The sequence below is a fragment of the Microcebus murinus genome, chromosome 21 (genome assembly GCF_040939455.1).
Source record: "Microcebus murinus isolate Inina chromosome 21, M.murinus_Inina_mat1.0, whole genome shotgun sequence".
Classification (NCBI taxonomy): domain Eukaryota; kingdom Metazoa; phylum Chordata; class Mammalia; order Primates; family Cheirogaleidae; genus Microcebus; species Microcebus murinus.
The window spans coordinates 38,128,889-38,141,814 of record NC_134124.1 but is presented as its reverse complement, the minus strand read 5'-3'; the positions used below and the strand labels follow the sequence as shown (position 1 = coordinate 38,141,814).

The window sequence follows — 12,926 nt, the reverse complement described above, 5'->3', positions numbered from 1 at the left end:
TGATCTCATCCCCAGTTCGTTAACTTCAATATATCTGCAAAGACCATTTTTTCAAATTAGGTCTCATTCCGAGGTACCAGGGTTTAGGATTTGGACCTATTTTGGGGATGGGGGGCACTATTTGAGCCACTGCAAATGAAATTATGCATATGAGAACCATGCAAAGTAAACGCTGTCTATTTACTACAGTTTATCCATTTTCCTATTGATGAATAGCTGTGCTTTTTCCAAATTTTGGCTGAATATTTTTTAGAATTCCATTTTAACTGCAGCTTTTTAACCCTACCTGTTTCTTAAAAAATGGTTTTTCTAGGGATCACAATATTACTATCACCTTATATAATGTCCTTCATTACCATCTTTTGTACTATAGATATAATACATATGTTTTATATTTACATACATTATAAAACCCACAAGGTAATAATGTATTTTTGCCTTAATAAGAGGAAAAGTTTTTTATATTTACTATTTCTACTGCACTTAATTTTCTTTTTATCAGAAATGGCTTTTTTCCAATTCTTGAAGGATATTTTCATTGAATATATTAGTCTAATTGGTCTTCCTATTTCCACCTTTGCCTTTCTCTCAGTGAGTAGAATTCTGAGTTAGCAGGGTTTTTTCCCCTTCTTTCAGCTCTTTGCAAATGCCCTTTAACAATAATCTGGCCACCGTAGTGTCTGATGAGAAGTCTGTGGTAAATCCGGTTGTAATGTGTCGTTTTCTCAAGCTGCTTTCAAGATTTTCTCTTTATCTTGGTTTTCAGCATTTTGACATTTTGCTTTGAAGTGATTTTCTTTATATAATACTGTTCAGTATTCTTTGAATCTCTAAATTTATGTCATTCACCAAATTTAGGGAAATTTTGGCCATTGTTTCATCAATTTTTTTTTCTACTGTTTTTTCTTTTCCTCCTGGGATTCTAATCCCACAGGATAGACTTTTTCTTTCTTTCTTCCTTTCCTTTCCTTTTTCTTTTCCTTTCCTTCTTTCTTTCATTTCTTTCCTTCCTTCTTTTTTGTAGAGATGGGGGTCTCACTATTGCCTAGGCTAGTCTTGAATTCCTGGCCTCAAGCGAGCCCTCCTGCCTCAGCTTCCCAGAGTGTTAGGATTAGAGGCATGAGCCACCACACCCGGCCCTGTGATAGACTTTTTTGTTATTTCCCTTGGGTCTCTACAGCTCTGTTCATTTTTTTCAACATTTTTTCCTTTTCTGTTTGTCTTCTTGAATATAGTTGTAATAGCTGCTTTGAAATCCTTGCTGTCTTGAAGGTCTCTGTTATCTTTTAAGAATGGGTTACATTTTCCTGAATCTTCAGATGTCTAGTAATTTTAGATTTTATCCTTGACATTATAAATGTCACATTGTAGAGATTCTGGATTCTGTTAGATTTCATCTGTAAAGTAGTGATGTGTTTAACACGCAGGTAAATTGTTTGAACTGAAACTTGGGCAGCAATTCAAATCTCAGTTCACTTTTATATTCTTACCTGAGTTGCTTTGAGCCTGCAGCATTTACGTGTAGTTCAGGGGTGAGTCAGAGGTTTGAACAGAGTTTATATAGTCTTTGAGTACTTCTCAGGCTCCTTTTCGTGGAATTGCTTCCTCACTTCCCAGTGGCTGTGATTTCCTCAAACTCTTGTTTTTCGGTTCATCATACCAGAAAGATTGGATTTCCTATATCATTCTTAGCTACCCTGCATGGCGCTGACTTTGGCCTGCTCTAGGCTAGTAGCTATTAATATCTTTTTTTTAATAAAAGGTATCTCATCCCTTGCCATTCTATTCTTCCTTGTGTTTACTCCCCGAAAGAATCTTCCTGCTCTTGTTCATTCTCCAGTGCCTTCAGATCTTTTTGAAATATTTGTGTTTATAGTTATCCATAGGAGGATTGGGTCTGATAGAAGTCTACTTGACCATACTGAAAGCGGAAGTAAATATTACCTTTTTAATGGTTCCTTTATCTTGCATATACTAAGGTTTGATATTTTCCCATTTTACTGTTTTTTCTTTATGCAATTTTACTGTGTGTCCACAAGAGGGCAGGTGTGGCAAGGCAAAGAGCTCCCAGCTTGCAGAAAAGTGCTCTGCTGAAGAGTGGTCTGAAAACTCTGTTATTGCTGCTTGGGTCTTTCCTGGCTTTGCTTTCCTGTGAGGACTGTGAGCATTCCACAAACATTTACTGAGTGGACCAGGTACTTTTGAGCTAAGCACCACTGAGGGGTGTAGTCTAGAGATTGTTAAGATAATTTCATGGGAAATTGCAAAAGGGCAGTTATGATACAGGTCTTCAGGTGACCCATTCTTCATGTGGCCCAAGCCATATGTCACAACAGAGAAAGCACTTGGATGCACCTGGGGGTGTCAAGGTAGCAGTACAGGGACCCTGAGCCATGAAGCAGGGGAGGAGCCTCTCCACAGTGGGAGGGGATGGAAAGACATGAGCACAGAAGGGTTTGTGTCAGGGGCAGTGGGAGCAGTTCCTGGAGTTGAAACAGGTGTGTGAAGGGTGTGGCAGGACTTACAGGGACAAAGATAGACTGGAATCTGAGGGGCCCTGAATCCCAGTGTGACCGTGGTCTTTAAGAACAGGTTAAGAAGCTTCCTCTGTGGTGCTGTGACAGGGTTGGAAAGTGGTGGGCGTGGGAAGACCAGTAGGGAAATGACCGTGGCAGGCATCAGCAGAGGATGGTGCCCCGATGTCCCTGACAGTGTGGGAGCCAAAAGGACAGGTAGATTTGGAAGCGATTTGTGAACAAGTAACCCAGTTGAGTGTGAGAACTAACAAAGAGGGAGTCAGTAAACGGTAGGCTTTTGGCCTTAGTGACCAGCTATAGCTGGGGGAAGAAAAAGAATGGTTATCGTAGGGGGCCAGAGAATGATTTTTTTTAGCCTGATGAGCTTACTAAAGCAAGTACCCTGGGATGCCCTAGAGTTGTCGTCCAGTAGACTCTGGTGTAGAAATCTTGAAGTGGTCATTTGAGGTCTGCTGAACCTCAGGCAGATGGGTGGGAAGATGTCAGTCTACACACCTGCTCTGCTGGAAGCCACTCCCCAGCCACCAGGGAGCTTTTCTTTATCCTGTCCTGAAGTCTGTCTCAGAACTGTGCCACTGGCCTCTAGCCATCCCCTTGTATGAGAAGACAGAACGCTACTGGAGTTGGGGAGTCCCCCTGCCCCCTTGTCGCCTGCACACACCCCAGCTGCCTTGGCAGCGGCCCGCGTGCCTGCTGTGCTGTCCTTATTTCCACAACTTCCCCTTCCTTGGTGCTCCCAGATGGCCCTCTGGTTTCTTGGGCATTTCTTCTGGATGAGCCAAATTTCATTCGAGCAAGAAGAAATGGGAATTCTTTGATTGTGAGTTTCCTCAGGAGCAGAGTTCTTAACATAGGGGTCTGTGGGTAGGATTCAGAGATAGGTCTACAAAATACAGTTATCAGAAAGCTCAAAATTTTTTCCCTATCTATTTAATACATTCAGAAACACTGTTCTGAGGCCCAGAGCACATGAAGAGTTAAGAAGCCCTACTCCAGAGTGGGGACAAAGGAAAATTGGAATGAGACCGTAGCTTTAGGCAGCTGCTAAAATCCACTGCTTTCCCTGTGACTCTGAAGTCCCAGCATCCTGGAGTCACCTTTACAGCACTGCTGGCCAGGAGGAAGGGAAACTTGCCTGGGTGGAGCGCCTTGGGAACTGAGTGGAAACAAGTAGCCCAGTGTCAGACCTTGGCACCCAGAGGAGTGACCAGGTGCCTGGCTTAGCCTCTGCCTGCCACGCTGGGAGGTGCAGGGGCTCCTGAAGGCCTACAGGCTCCACACACTACGAGTCCCCGGCAGGTTCACAGCCTGCGTGAGGCTGCACATCAGTGGGGATATTATCTGGCTTGGAAATCAGAATCCCAGCTGTGTGCGACCTCACACAAATCACTTAACCTCTCTGCACCTCTGTTTGGCCACCTAGAACGTGAGGCTGACCTCCCTCTGGCATCACAGGTGAAAACGAAGGTGAGAACTGTGGCCCATCTCGACCCCACAGTCTCCCAACCAGCTCTTGACGTTTTCTTTCTGCTTTTCAGGAAAAAAGCTTGTAAATACTTTGAGCAAGGCAAGGGGACCTGCCCATTTGGAAGCAAATGCCTTTATCGCCATGCTTACCCTGACGGGCGGCTAGCGGAGCCTGAGAAGCCCCGGAAACAACTTGATTCTGAAGGTTCCGTGAGGGTAAGAGCTTTGCTATCTCCAGTCGGCGACACTGAGCAGTGGGCATTTCCAGGCAGTGTTCCTGGCCCCTTCTCTAATATCTCTGGCAACAGAGAAATGGGGTAGACAAAAGAAGTTAAACTACACAGCTTTCAGGTTGTCTCAGCAGTAACCTGGCATGTTTGCTGGCTGTTTTGCAGTTCTTTAATTCAGTGCGGCTCTGGGATTTCATTGAGAACCGAGAAAGCCGGCATGTCCCCAACACGGAAGATGTTGACATGACAGAACTTGGCGACCTCTTCATGCACCTTTCTGGAGTGGAGTCATCAGAACCCTAAAGAGTAAATGGTCACCCCTGCGTCTTGGGCTCTGCCGGCCAAAACTTTCCCCAGCCAGGTGTTGAGCTTCCCTGTGCTGCAGCTGGAGTGGCGTGTGGCGTGGCTTTGAGTGGGGTACACTTAGCCTCCGGCTCATCCTCTCTCCGTTATTACAGGCATGGGAAGAGTGAAGGATATAAAATAACCTAATAAGTGTATGGAATTGCTATTTTTATAGTTATACTTAGTTACACTTCAAGCCCCTCAGGGGGACCAGCTAACCATTCAGACTGTTGAGTGATTGCTTCTAGAAAACCTGGCCCTTGTCCTTTTTGATCTTTTTCTCCCTGCCCTTAGTAAGCAGCAGCTTTTTCTTACCAAAGGATCTTTAACCCTATAAAAGGATTCCTCTATGGTGAATTTCTCTATGTGTATTTAAATAGTGTGTGGTCAAAATTTTGATTTGTTAGAGGGCTTGGGGAAAAAATTTTTTTTATTTGTACAGAGCTTCCCAAAAATACAATGTTCAAGTAAGCCCCGCACAGCTGTGGCATAAAATGTTATTGATGGCTTTAAGGATAGTCATTCTTCTGAGTAGTCTTGTTGCCATATTTGCAGCAAAGTAAAAGTGTAAATCCTTTTCCCTGTTAGGGAGGTTCTTGAAGTTAAGGAGAAGTACTGGGTGGGGATGTAGTAGTCCAGTCCTCCCTTCTGGTTGGTGCAGGGGCCTGGAGCAGAGGTGGCCCTGCTCTCACCCATGGGCTCATGCCCATCAGGGTGTTTGTTTTGAGTGCTCAGAACACATGTGTGCTTCATGCTCAAGCCATCTATTCTTATCTGTAAAACCGGGCTTCAATTAGGAATTCTGTAAAAATTTCACAGCGCCTAGGGAGGTTTTTGATCCATTAAGACTGAAGGCAAGTACAACCTTGTGAACCAGAACAAACTCATTCCAAGCCTGAATTTATCTATTTTTGTAAAAAAGAAAAACTGTACCAGATAATACCAAATATTTTATAAAATGCATTAATTTTTTTAGTTAACTCTTCAGTAAAGGGTTATAAATAACAGACAAAAGCTAAATAAAATGCATTCCCAGTTGAGGCTCTGGGCCCATTTTCTGCTTCTTGACTTCTGCTCAAGGGTATGAACAGAGGGAGGGTTGAAACTGTGAGCTCAGTATTACTTGAAAAAGAGGTAACAGCATTAGACCTAAATTTAATTTATTTTATTAAAATAGCATAATTGAGGGACCGTCAGATAACTATATTTTGTCAGGCGCAATAAAAACAATTAAAACCCAAATCATCAAGAAAACCTGTGCTCCTGGCTTCCTCGCATCCGCATGGTGACTAGAGAAACAAGGCTGGCCCTGCGCAACCCCCCCCCCCAGGGGCAGCTCCTGGAAGACAAAATTCAGCATGATGGAAGACTGCTCCCTGAGAGGGCCGAGACGGGGAGGGCAGGCCAAGAGCCTCACCTGGAAAACCATCCCAATGCACTGGACACCTCAGAGGCTGTGAAAGGACGACGTGTCCCCAAGTTCCATAGTACCAAAGCAGGTTCCTTCAGGCGGCCGGAATCAGCAGTCCTGGGCTGCTTGGTGCATTATGTGCAAAATGTCTGGTGCTGCACCACTATCTCTGAAGAAAGTCCCTCCTGTGACACATGATACAGATTCCTCCAGAAGCTGCTTTCCAAAGTCCCACGAATCCCACATCAGGGCTGGACTGCCTGCTACCTTTACCTCCCCTTAAAAGTACTCAGTTAGCCAGCAGCTGAGGCCCCAGCTTTTGTATTGCCATCAGCATCCACATGTACATCTGGAGGTTGGGCCCTGAGGGGAGGGAGCAGGACAGACCAGCATCTCAAATGGCTTCCCCCTCCCAGGGCCGAAAGGGGTGGAAAAGAAGGCAACATGAAATTAAGGCCCTGTGAGCAGTCTAGAAGGTCTTAGCAGCAGCTTCTCTGAAAACATGCTCCGCCCTCATAGAAAGGGCAGAAAAGTAGTGCCTGCTGACTTCCCTTCCTCCCCTGGCAGCCTGAATGCAGGTGCAGAGTCGACTAGAAGACAGGCAGTCTCGGGGACGTGGTCAGCGTGCAAGCATTGATATCCTCAGTGTGGGCCGCCCGGTGCAGGGAGGGCTCAGAAGCGCTCCGGTTGATCTTCGGCAGAGAGTGTTGGAGCAGCTCAATGGAAGACAGGATCTAAAACAAGGCCCAGGACGGTCTTATTAGCTGGGGGTTGGTGCTTCCTCAGCAGCAGCTTTCAACCAGGAGTCCAAAGACACAGGCTGTATCAGCTCCCCATCTATTGGAGGACACGGGTCCCTCCCTATAAAACGAAACACCTCCCCCTTATTGCTATCGAGAACTCTTGCTTTAATCCAGTTCCAGCACCCCTGAGTAAGACTTACCTGGGGAAAAAGAGGCCTCTCTTCCTTAACTTTCTTCACACAGTCAGCTACCAGCCTCTTCATTGCTTTGGGGCAATTCTTGTATAACTTACTGAGATCTGGGGAGGCATACCCTCGGCCCACCATGAAGATAATCTAAGGGAAAGAAAATGGCTGAGCAAATGGATCAATAGGCGCTTTTGCTGCTGAGGTGGCAGGAAGCCCAGGGATTCCCACAACTTAGGTCTTAGGCACCAGGCAGACTCACCTGATCGCGGTTGTTGATGTGGGAGTAAGGCAGCTCCCCCGTCATCAGCTCATACAACACGATACCATAGGAGTAGACATCAGACTGGAAGCTGAATGGGTTGTTATCCTGCATTCGGATCACCTCTGGGGCCTACAGGGACAAAGTGCATTTAGCTGTGACGGGCCCAATAGAGATCCAGAAACCAGGTTGTCTGATCAGTTTTGAAAGAGTCCATTCCTCCTCTACAGAGGACTCTGACTCTCAGGCACTGGCTGCAACCAGCTCAGGAATCCTGTCTGACCAGGACCCCACACTTCCATCACCTAGCTTGCTAACTCCTATCCACTTCAGAATGGCTCTGTCACCATTTACCCCAGGCTAGCTGACACTGGGGGTCATCTGGACACTGGGGAAACAAACAGGAATGCTTTAAGCTTGCACACAGAGCTCCAGGGCATTCCTTTTCGCCCTGTACCTGACCACTGCCAGTGGGAGCCCGGTTCCTCACCATCCACAGGACAGAGCCAGTGGGCTGTTCAACCTGCTGAGAACCACTCCAGCGTGACTTGACTGTTGCCAAACCAAAGTCTCCGATTTTCACAGTTAGGCCTTCATGGAGAAATATATCTCAATGCTTGTTAAGGACTCTGGTTTCAAAAGAACGGTCAAGTTAGTTTTGTTTGTTTGTTTTTTTGAGCAATGATTTTGCTAAATCAAGTTAGTTTTGAAAAACTTCCCAGAGGTCGGTCTAACACTACTTTCTCCACTTCCCTTCTGTCCCCGCCCTCTCTGTGCTGCATTTGCTGTAGTTTCTGAAGCTTTTGAAACAACCCTTCTTTCAGGAAGCAGACAGGGATTGCCCAGTGTGCCAGATTTGGCCCCAGCCAAAAACAAGCCAAAGTTCTCTATCTGCTTCTTTTCCCCATTTCCACATGTAGGTGCCAGGTCCCTGGCCTTGTGACCTTCCCATGTAACAGAGGTGCCTGAAACCCTAAGGCAAGCAGAGGCTGCCTCAGGTGCTCCCCAGAGGGCTGAGCAGGCCTGCTGATGGCTTACAGTTGTTTCTGCCTGTGTGCCCCTCAAATAAGCAACAGACACAAGTGGCTAACAAAATAGCAAATCCCTTCCTGAGAGCTAAATGTTGTCATAAGAAATTTCTCACTAGCATTGGTGCCACTTGGTGACTTCAAACTGAGAACCAAAGTCAGCTTGCTTCTGGGTAAAGCAGTTGGGCAGTTTAAGTCCAACCTGTGACCTGCTGGTGCCCAGGAATTCACACCTCCTTAGATCTGTGGTATCTGTTTTCATGATACAACGTTTGGCTGCCCAAAAACTCTACCAGTGAAAGGTATTCTATGTCTTAGACTTGTACCCAAAACAGGTTATGTCCTAAAATCCAACTCAACACCTCATGCCGCTCTCTAGCCAAGAAACAAAGTTCAGCTGTAGGGGAAGGTGGCAGATTCAAAACTTGTTAAATCCCGTGCCTTTCAGCGTGAAAAACACCTTCCTTCATTCTCCCTTCTACAAAAATAAATTAAGTCTTAGAAATGGGGAGGGACTGTTTCCAATGGTGACCTCTAAGAAAACCACTTGTGGACATTCAAGAAAACGTGATTTTTTTTTAAAGTAGTGATTTTGGAGATCTTGCAACATTTGGCTTATACCTACTTTCTGACCAGATACACACACACAGTCCATAAACTAGAAATAAACAGACAAAAGCCCAATCCCCCCCCAAGTTAAACTGAGTAATAAACAGTACATGCCCAAACATGTATCTCAATTCTGGTGGGAATGTTTTCAAATCACTTTTGCTAATATAACCTTAGAAAGACCTTCCCTAGACAGCACTCACCACAGTGCGGGTTAACCAAAAGTTGTGGAAGGGCATGCCAGTCCTAGGGCATACCGTAGACTATTTATTTATTTATTCATTCATTCATTTTGAGACATTCTTCCTCTGTCACTCCAGATAGAGTGCAGTGGCCGGATCAGAGCTCACTGCAACCTCAAAGTCCTGGACTCAGGCAATCCTCCTGCCTCAGTCTCCCAAGTAGCTGGAACTACAGGCATGTACCACAATTCCTGGTTAATTTTTCTATTTTTTTGTAGGAATGGGGTCTCCAGCTCCTGAGCTCAAGCAATGCTCCCACCTTGGCCTCCCAAAGTGCTAGGAGTACAGGTGTGAGCCATGGCGCCCCAGCCAAAATTTTGTTTCTTAAAGAACTAACTTTGTGACTTTTGCTTCTTCCCCTCCTCTGCCTCTTTCCCTAAAAAGACACCAAGATATCCCCCTGGCACCAAGAGCCACTTGTGATAAAAAGGCTCCCTTTATGTTTCCCTAAATTTAGAACTGAGCAGTCAAAAGAAACTCAACAACCAAAGGATACTGTTGGATTTCATGTCTCTGTGGATGATGTTCTTTGCATGCAAATAGCTGTGAAGGGAAAATAAATCTATTAAAAACACTTTGAGGGACATGGGTAGAAAGCAGTTTCAAACTGCAGCTAAGAAGTAAAGCCACCTGAAGGCCTGGCTCCCAGTAGGGTGTTACACACAGGAACTGGCCCTGTGCTGGTCAGCCTGTTCCATATCGCTCCTAATCTAAGGGGGAGGCCATGGCACAAACATGCTGACACTTCCTTAAGCATCAATATTACTCAAAAGTAATTCTGATAACCCAATGTCCAACAATTGACGAACAAATAATGTGGTCCACTCATACAATGGAATGTTATTCAGCCACAGAAAGGACTGAAGTAAACAGTCATATATTGCTCAATGAAAGGAGTATCTTCTGAGAAGTGGGCATCAGTAGGTGATTTAGTCACTGCACCGACATCATGGGGTGCGTTTACACAAACCTAGATGGTACAATCTGTTACACACCTAGGCTGTGTGGGATAGCCTGTTGCTCCTGGCTACATACCTGCACGGCATGTGACCGTACTGAGTACCGTAGGCAACTGTAACACTGTACTTGTGTCTCTAAACACAGAAATGGTCATCATGTGCACCCACCATCCCACATGTGGTCTGTTGTTGACTGAAACGTCCTTAGGCGTATATGGCTGTCCTATACCTTACATGATTCCATTTATATTAAATGTACAAGCAGGCAAAGTCCATAGAAAGATTGTCACGGGGAGGGAGGTATAGGGGGTGACTGCTAACAGGGTTTCTTTCTGGAGTGATGAAAATGTTCTAAAATTAGATAGTAGTGATAGCTGCATAACTCTGAATGCACTAAAAATTTAATGAGTTGTATGCTTTAAAAGGCTGAGTTTTATGGTATGTGATTTATATCTCAATACTTTTTTCTCAATAAATGCATATCTTAAGTTTTTTCTTGAAAGTAATTGACCACCTATTTCTTTTTTTTTTTTAATTGCTCCCTTCTCCAAGTTATTGACTGACTACTTATTTCTTAAAATACACAGAATGTAACTTCCATATGAATTTTAAAGACAAACTATGAGAATGTAAGTAGTACTTGAAAGCAGAGATTTATCTCAGGTTCCTGCCCCTCTCGCCATTGTGGCACTTCAGAGGAAAAGCCTGAGAAGCACTTCCGTGGGTGAGGCACGAAAGGAACACACACATGCCCCTTTGCATGGAGGAATGTGTCAAGCACACACCCAGGAGAGCAGTATCTAATGCAGAAGCTGAGGGTGACCTTTAAAAAGCCTTCTCTGAAAGGACAATACCCAAAAAGTGACATCCAGTCAAACCCTCGTGTGGAACACACATGCTTGTGGATGGGCCATCCCTCAGGCATCTGAGCAGAGGGCACTGCCCAGCTGTCCAAGCAGAAGGTACCTGCCCCCACTATACTCAGGTCTCTGGGGAGATCGAGGGGAGCAGCTGGAGCCTGAATCAGAACCCCAAGGGGACCAACCTCACTTGGGTGAGGAATCTGAAATCCTCATTCCTGATATCTGATCCCTTCAGCCCAGCTCAGAGGCTCATTTTCAGCTGTGCAAAGACATCACTGAATCACTTAATGGACTAGAAGGCTTTTCTGGATCCTGGTTCCGATTTAGGGACAAGTAGATGCTGGGGCCCCACAGAGAGTCGTCAGGCCATTTACTCACTCCATTCCCTGAGCTGTCTGCCGGGCAATGTCGATTAACTGGAACATCTGAAACTTGGTCTCTTGGACATGCAGGTGTTTGTAGAGGCTGCTGCCCTCACACCACTGGGTCACAATTGCCAGGTTGTCCTTTGTCATGTACCCCATGAAGAGCAGAATGTTGACATGCCGTGTTTTGCTGAGGAAGGGAGAGAAAACACTCAGGGAAGCCCCACAGACACCGGATTCTGTGTGTTCGGAACACCACCCCCTGACTCCCAATGTGGAGGCTGGAAAAACAAAAGCATGTGAATGGCTGACAATCCAGTTGGTGTTCTGAGCAAACAAAGGAACCCATCATTAGTTCACCTCAGTGCTGGCCTTTTTACGGGGATACTTACAACTCTCCCTTTGGGGGTCAGAAGGACCCCCCCCCCCCGCCCCGTATAAGCCACCATTATATAACTTATTCCTCCAAGTCTAAATAGTGGCTCAAATATTTGAAACCTGAAGGTTTTGAAATCAAGAATACGGCAACTTGGCTACAAAAAGGGTTCTTGGAAATAAAGGTGAAAATAGGACCTATATCTCCCTACCTCAAACCAAAACCCAAAGATAGAACCTGGGCTACTAAGTTCAGTGAAAAGGGAATCTTCTAAAGGCTCAACAATCACATAAACTGGAAGGAAACGTCACTTCGCTCCTAAGGGAGGAGCGCCCAACCACAGAAACTCCACTGTGTGTCCTGACTGCGCCCACCTGACCCAGCTGCCATGCAGCACCTTCCTCTGCAGTCCTTGCACCCTCCCCCAACCCTGTCGCCATTGCCATAGGGGGCTGGATGGGCCAGCTTTCTACTCACCGCAGGACAGCCACCTCATTTCTGAAGGCCTGGAACTGTTCTGGGGTTGGGTCAACAACCTTTAGGATCTTTACTGCAACGTCTCCTGCAAATAGTTTGTGGTCAGTGCAATCAGTTGAATGATCTTACTATTTCAAATAACCTAGTTTTGAGGAAGATACAATGAATCACTTATACAAAGAATCATATAAACTACATAGATGGGACAGATCTCCAAATTTCTAAATAATTCAAGTGGCTGAAAAAAGTTAACTAGGTTAACTGCTATCCTTTATCCACTCCACAAGCCTTCAACAGACTTGAGTTAAAGGATTCAGATCAACTCTGGCAGCCTGATGGGTCAACAACCTTGGCCTATGAGGATGAAATCAGTGCTGTGTGAGTGGCCTAGCAAATACAAGATCTCTGGGGCCTAAAGGCTGGCGTAGGGAAGCAGGCCTTTAGCAAGCTATTGATGCTGAATTCAGCATCCACATTTCAGTGAGACCTGATGTGGTCACTAGTAAAAATTCAAAATATATATTGAAATGAAGCTTCTTTGCCTTCAATACCATTAAAAAGTAATCCTAATAATTAATGTTGATTGCTTAATATACTTACTATATCCTGGCACCGTGTGTACTTTTATCTCCTTTAATCCTCATAGCCACCCCATGATGTAAATACTGTTATCCTCATTTTACATAAAACAAGCAGAGAAGTTTAGTCACTTGCCCAAGGCAATATAGCAAAAAAAAAACCCCAAAAGTGCTGGAGCCAGAATTAGAATGCCAGTCTGACTCCAGTAGTTGTTCTTCTACCTGTAATACTGACAACTGACTGTCAAG

At 45.2% G+C, this 12,926-nt stretch overlaps 2 protein-coding genes across 7 annotated transcripts in view; one reads left to right on the top strand and one right to left on the bottom strand.

Annotated features, from left to right (window-relative positions):
• The window catches only part of MKRN2 (makorin ring finger protein 2), a 31,973-nt gene extending 26,354 nt beyond the window's left edge, over positions 1–5,619 (top strand). For all 3 annotated transcript variants that reach the window (XM_012785291.3, XM_012785292.3, XM_012785295.3), the window contains 2 exons: positions 4,076–4,220; positions 4,400–5,619. In XM_012785291.3, coding sequence (XP_012640745.1) covers positions 4,076–4,220; positions 4,400–4,537 — 283 coding nt within the window. In that variant the 3' untranslated portion in view covers positions 4,538–5,619. The remainder of the gene's footprint in view (positions 1–4,075; positions 4,221–4,399) is intronic.
• A 107-nt stretch (positions 5,620–5,726) lies between these two features.
• Positions 5,727–12,926, bottom strand: part of RAF1 (Raf-1 proto-oncogene, serine/threonine kinase) — a 79,057-nt gene continuing 71,857 nt past the window's right edge. For all 4 annotated transcript variants that reach the window (XM_012785288.3, XM_012785289.3, XM_075996313.1 and 1 more), the window contains 7 exons: positions 12,100–12,184; positions 11,260–11,436; positions 9,556–9,602; positions 7,671–7,789; positions 7,181–7,312; positions 6,934–7,068; positions 5,727–6,724 (listed from right to left, as the gene is read on the bottom strand). In XM_012785288.3, the coding sequence (XP_012640742.1) occupies positions 6,581–6,724; positions 6,934–7,068; positions 7,181–7,312; positions 7,671–7,789; positions 9,556–9,602; positions 11,260–11,436; positions 12,100–12,184 (839 nt within the window). In that variant the 3' untranslated portion in view covers positions 5,727–6,580. The remainder of the gene's footprint in view (positions 6,725–6,933; positions 7,069–7,180; positions 7,313–7,670; positions 7,790–9,555; positions 9,603–11,259; positions 11,437–12,099; positions 12,185–12,926) is intronic.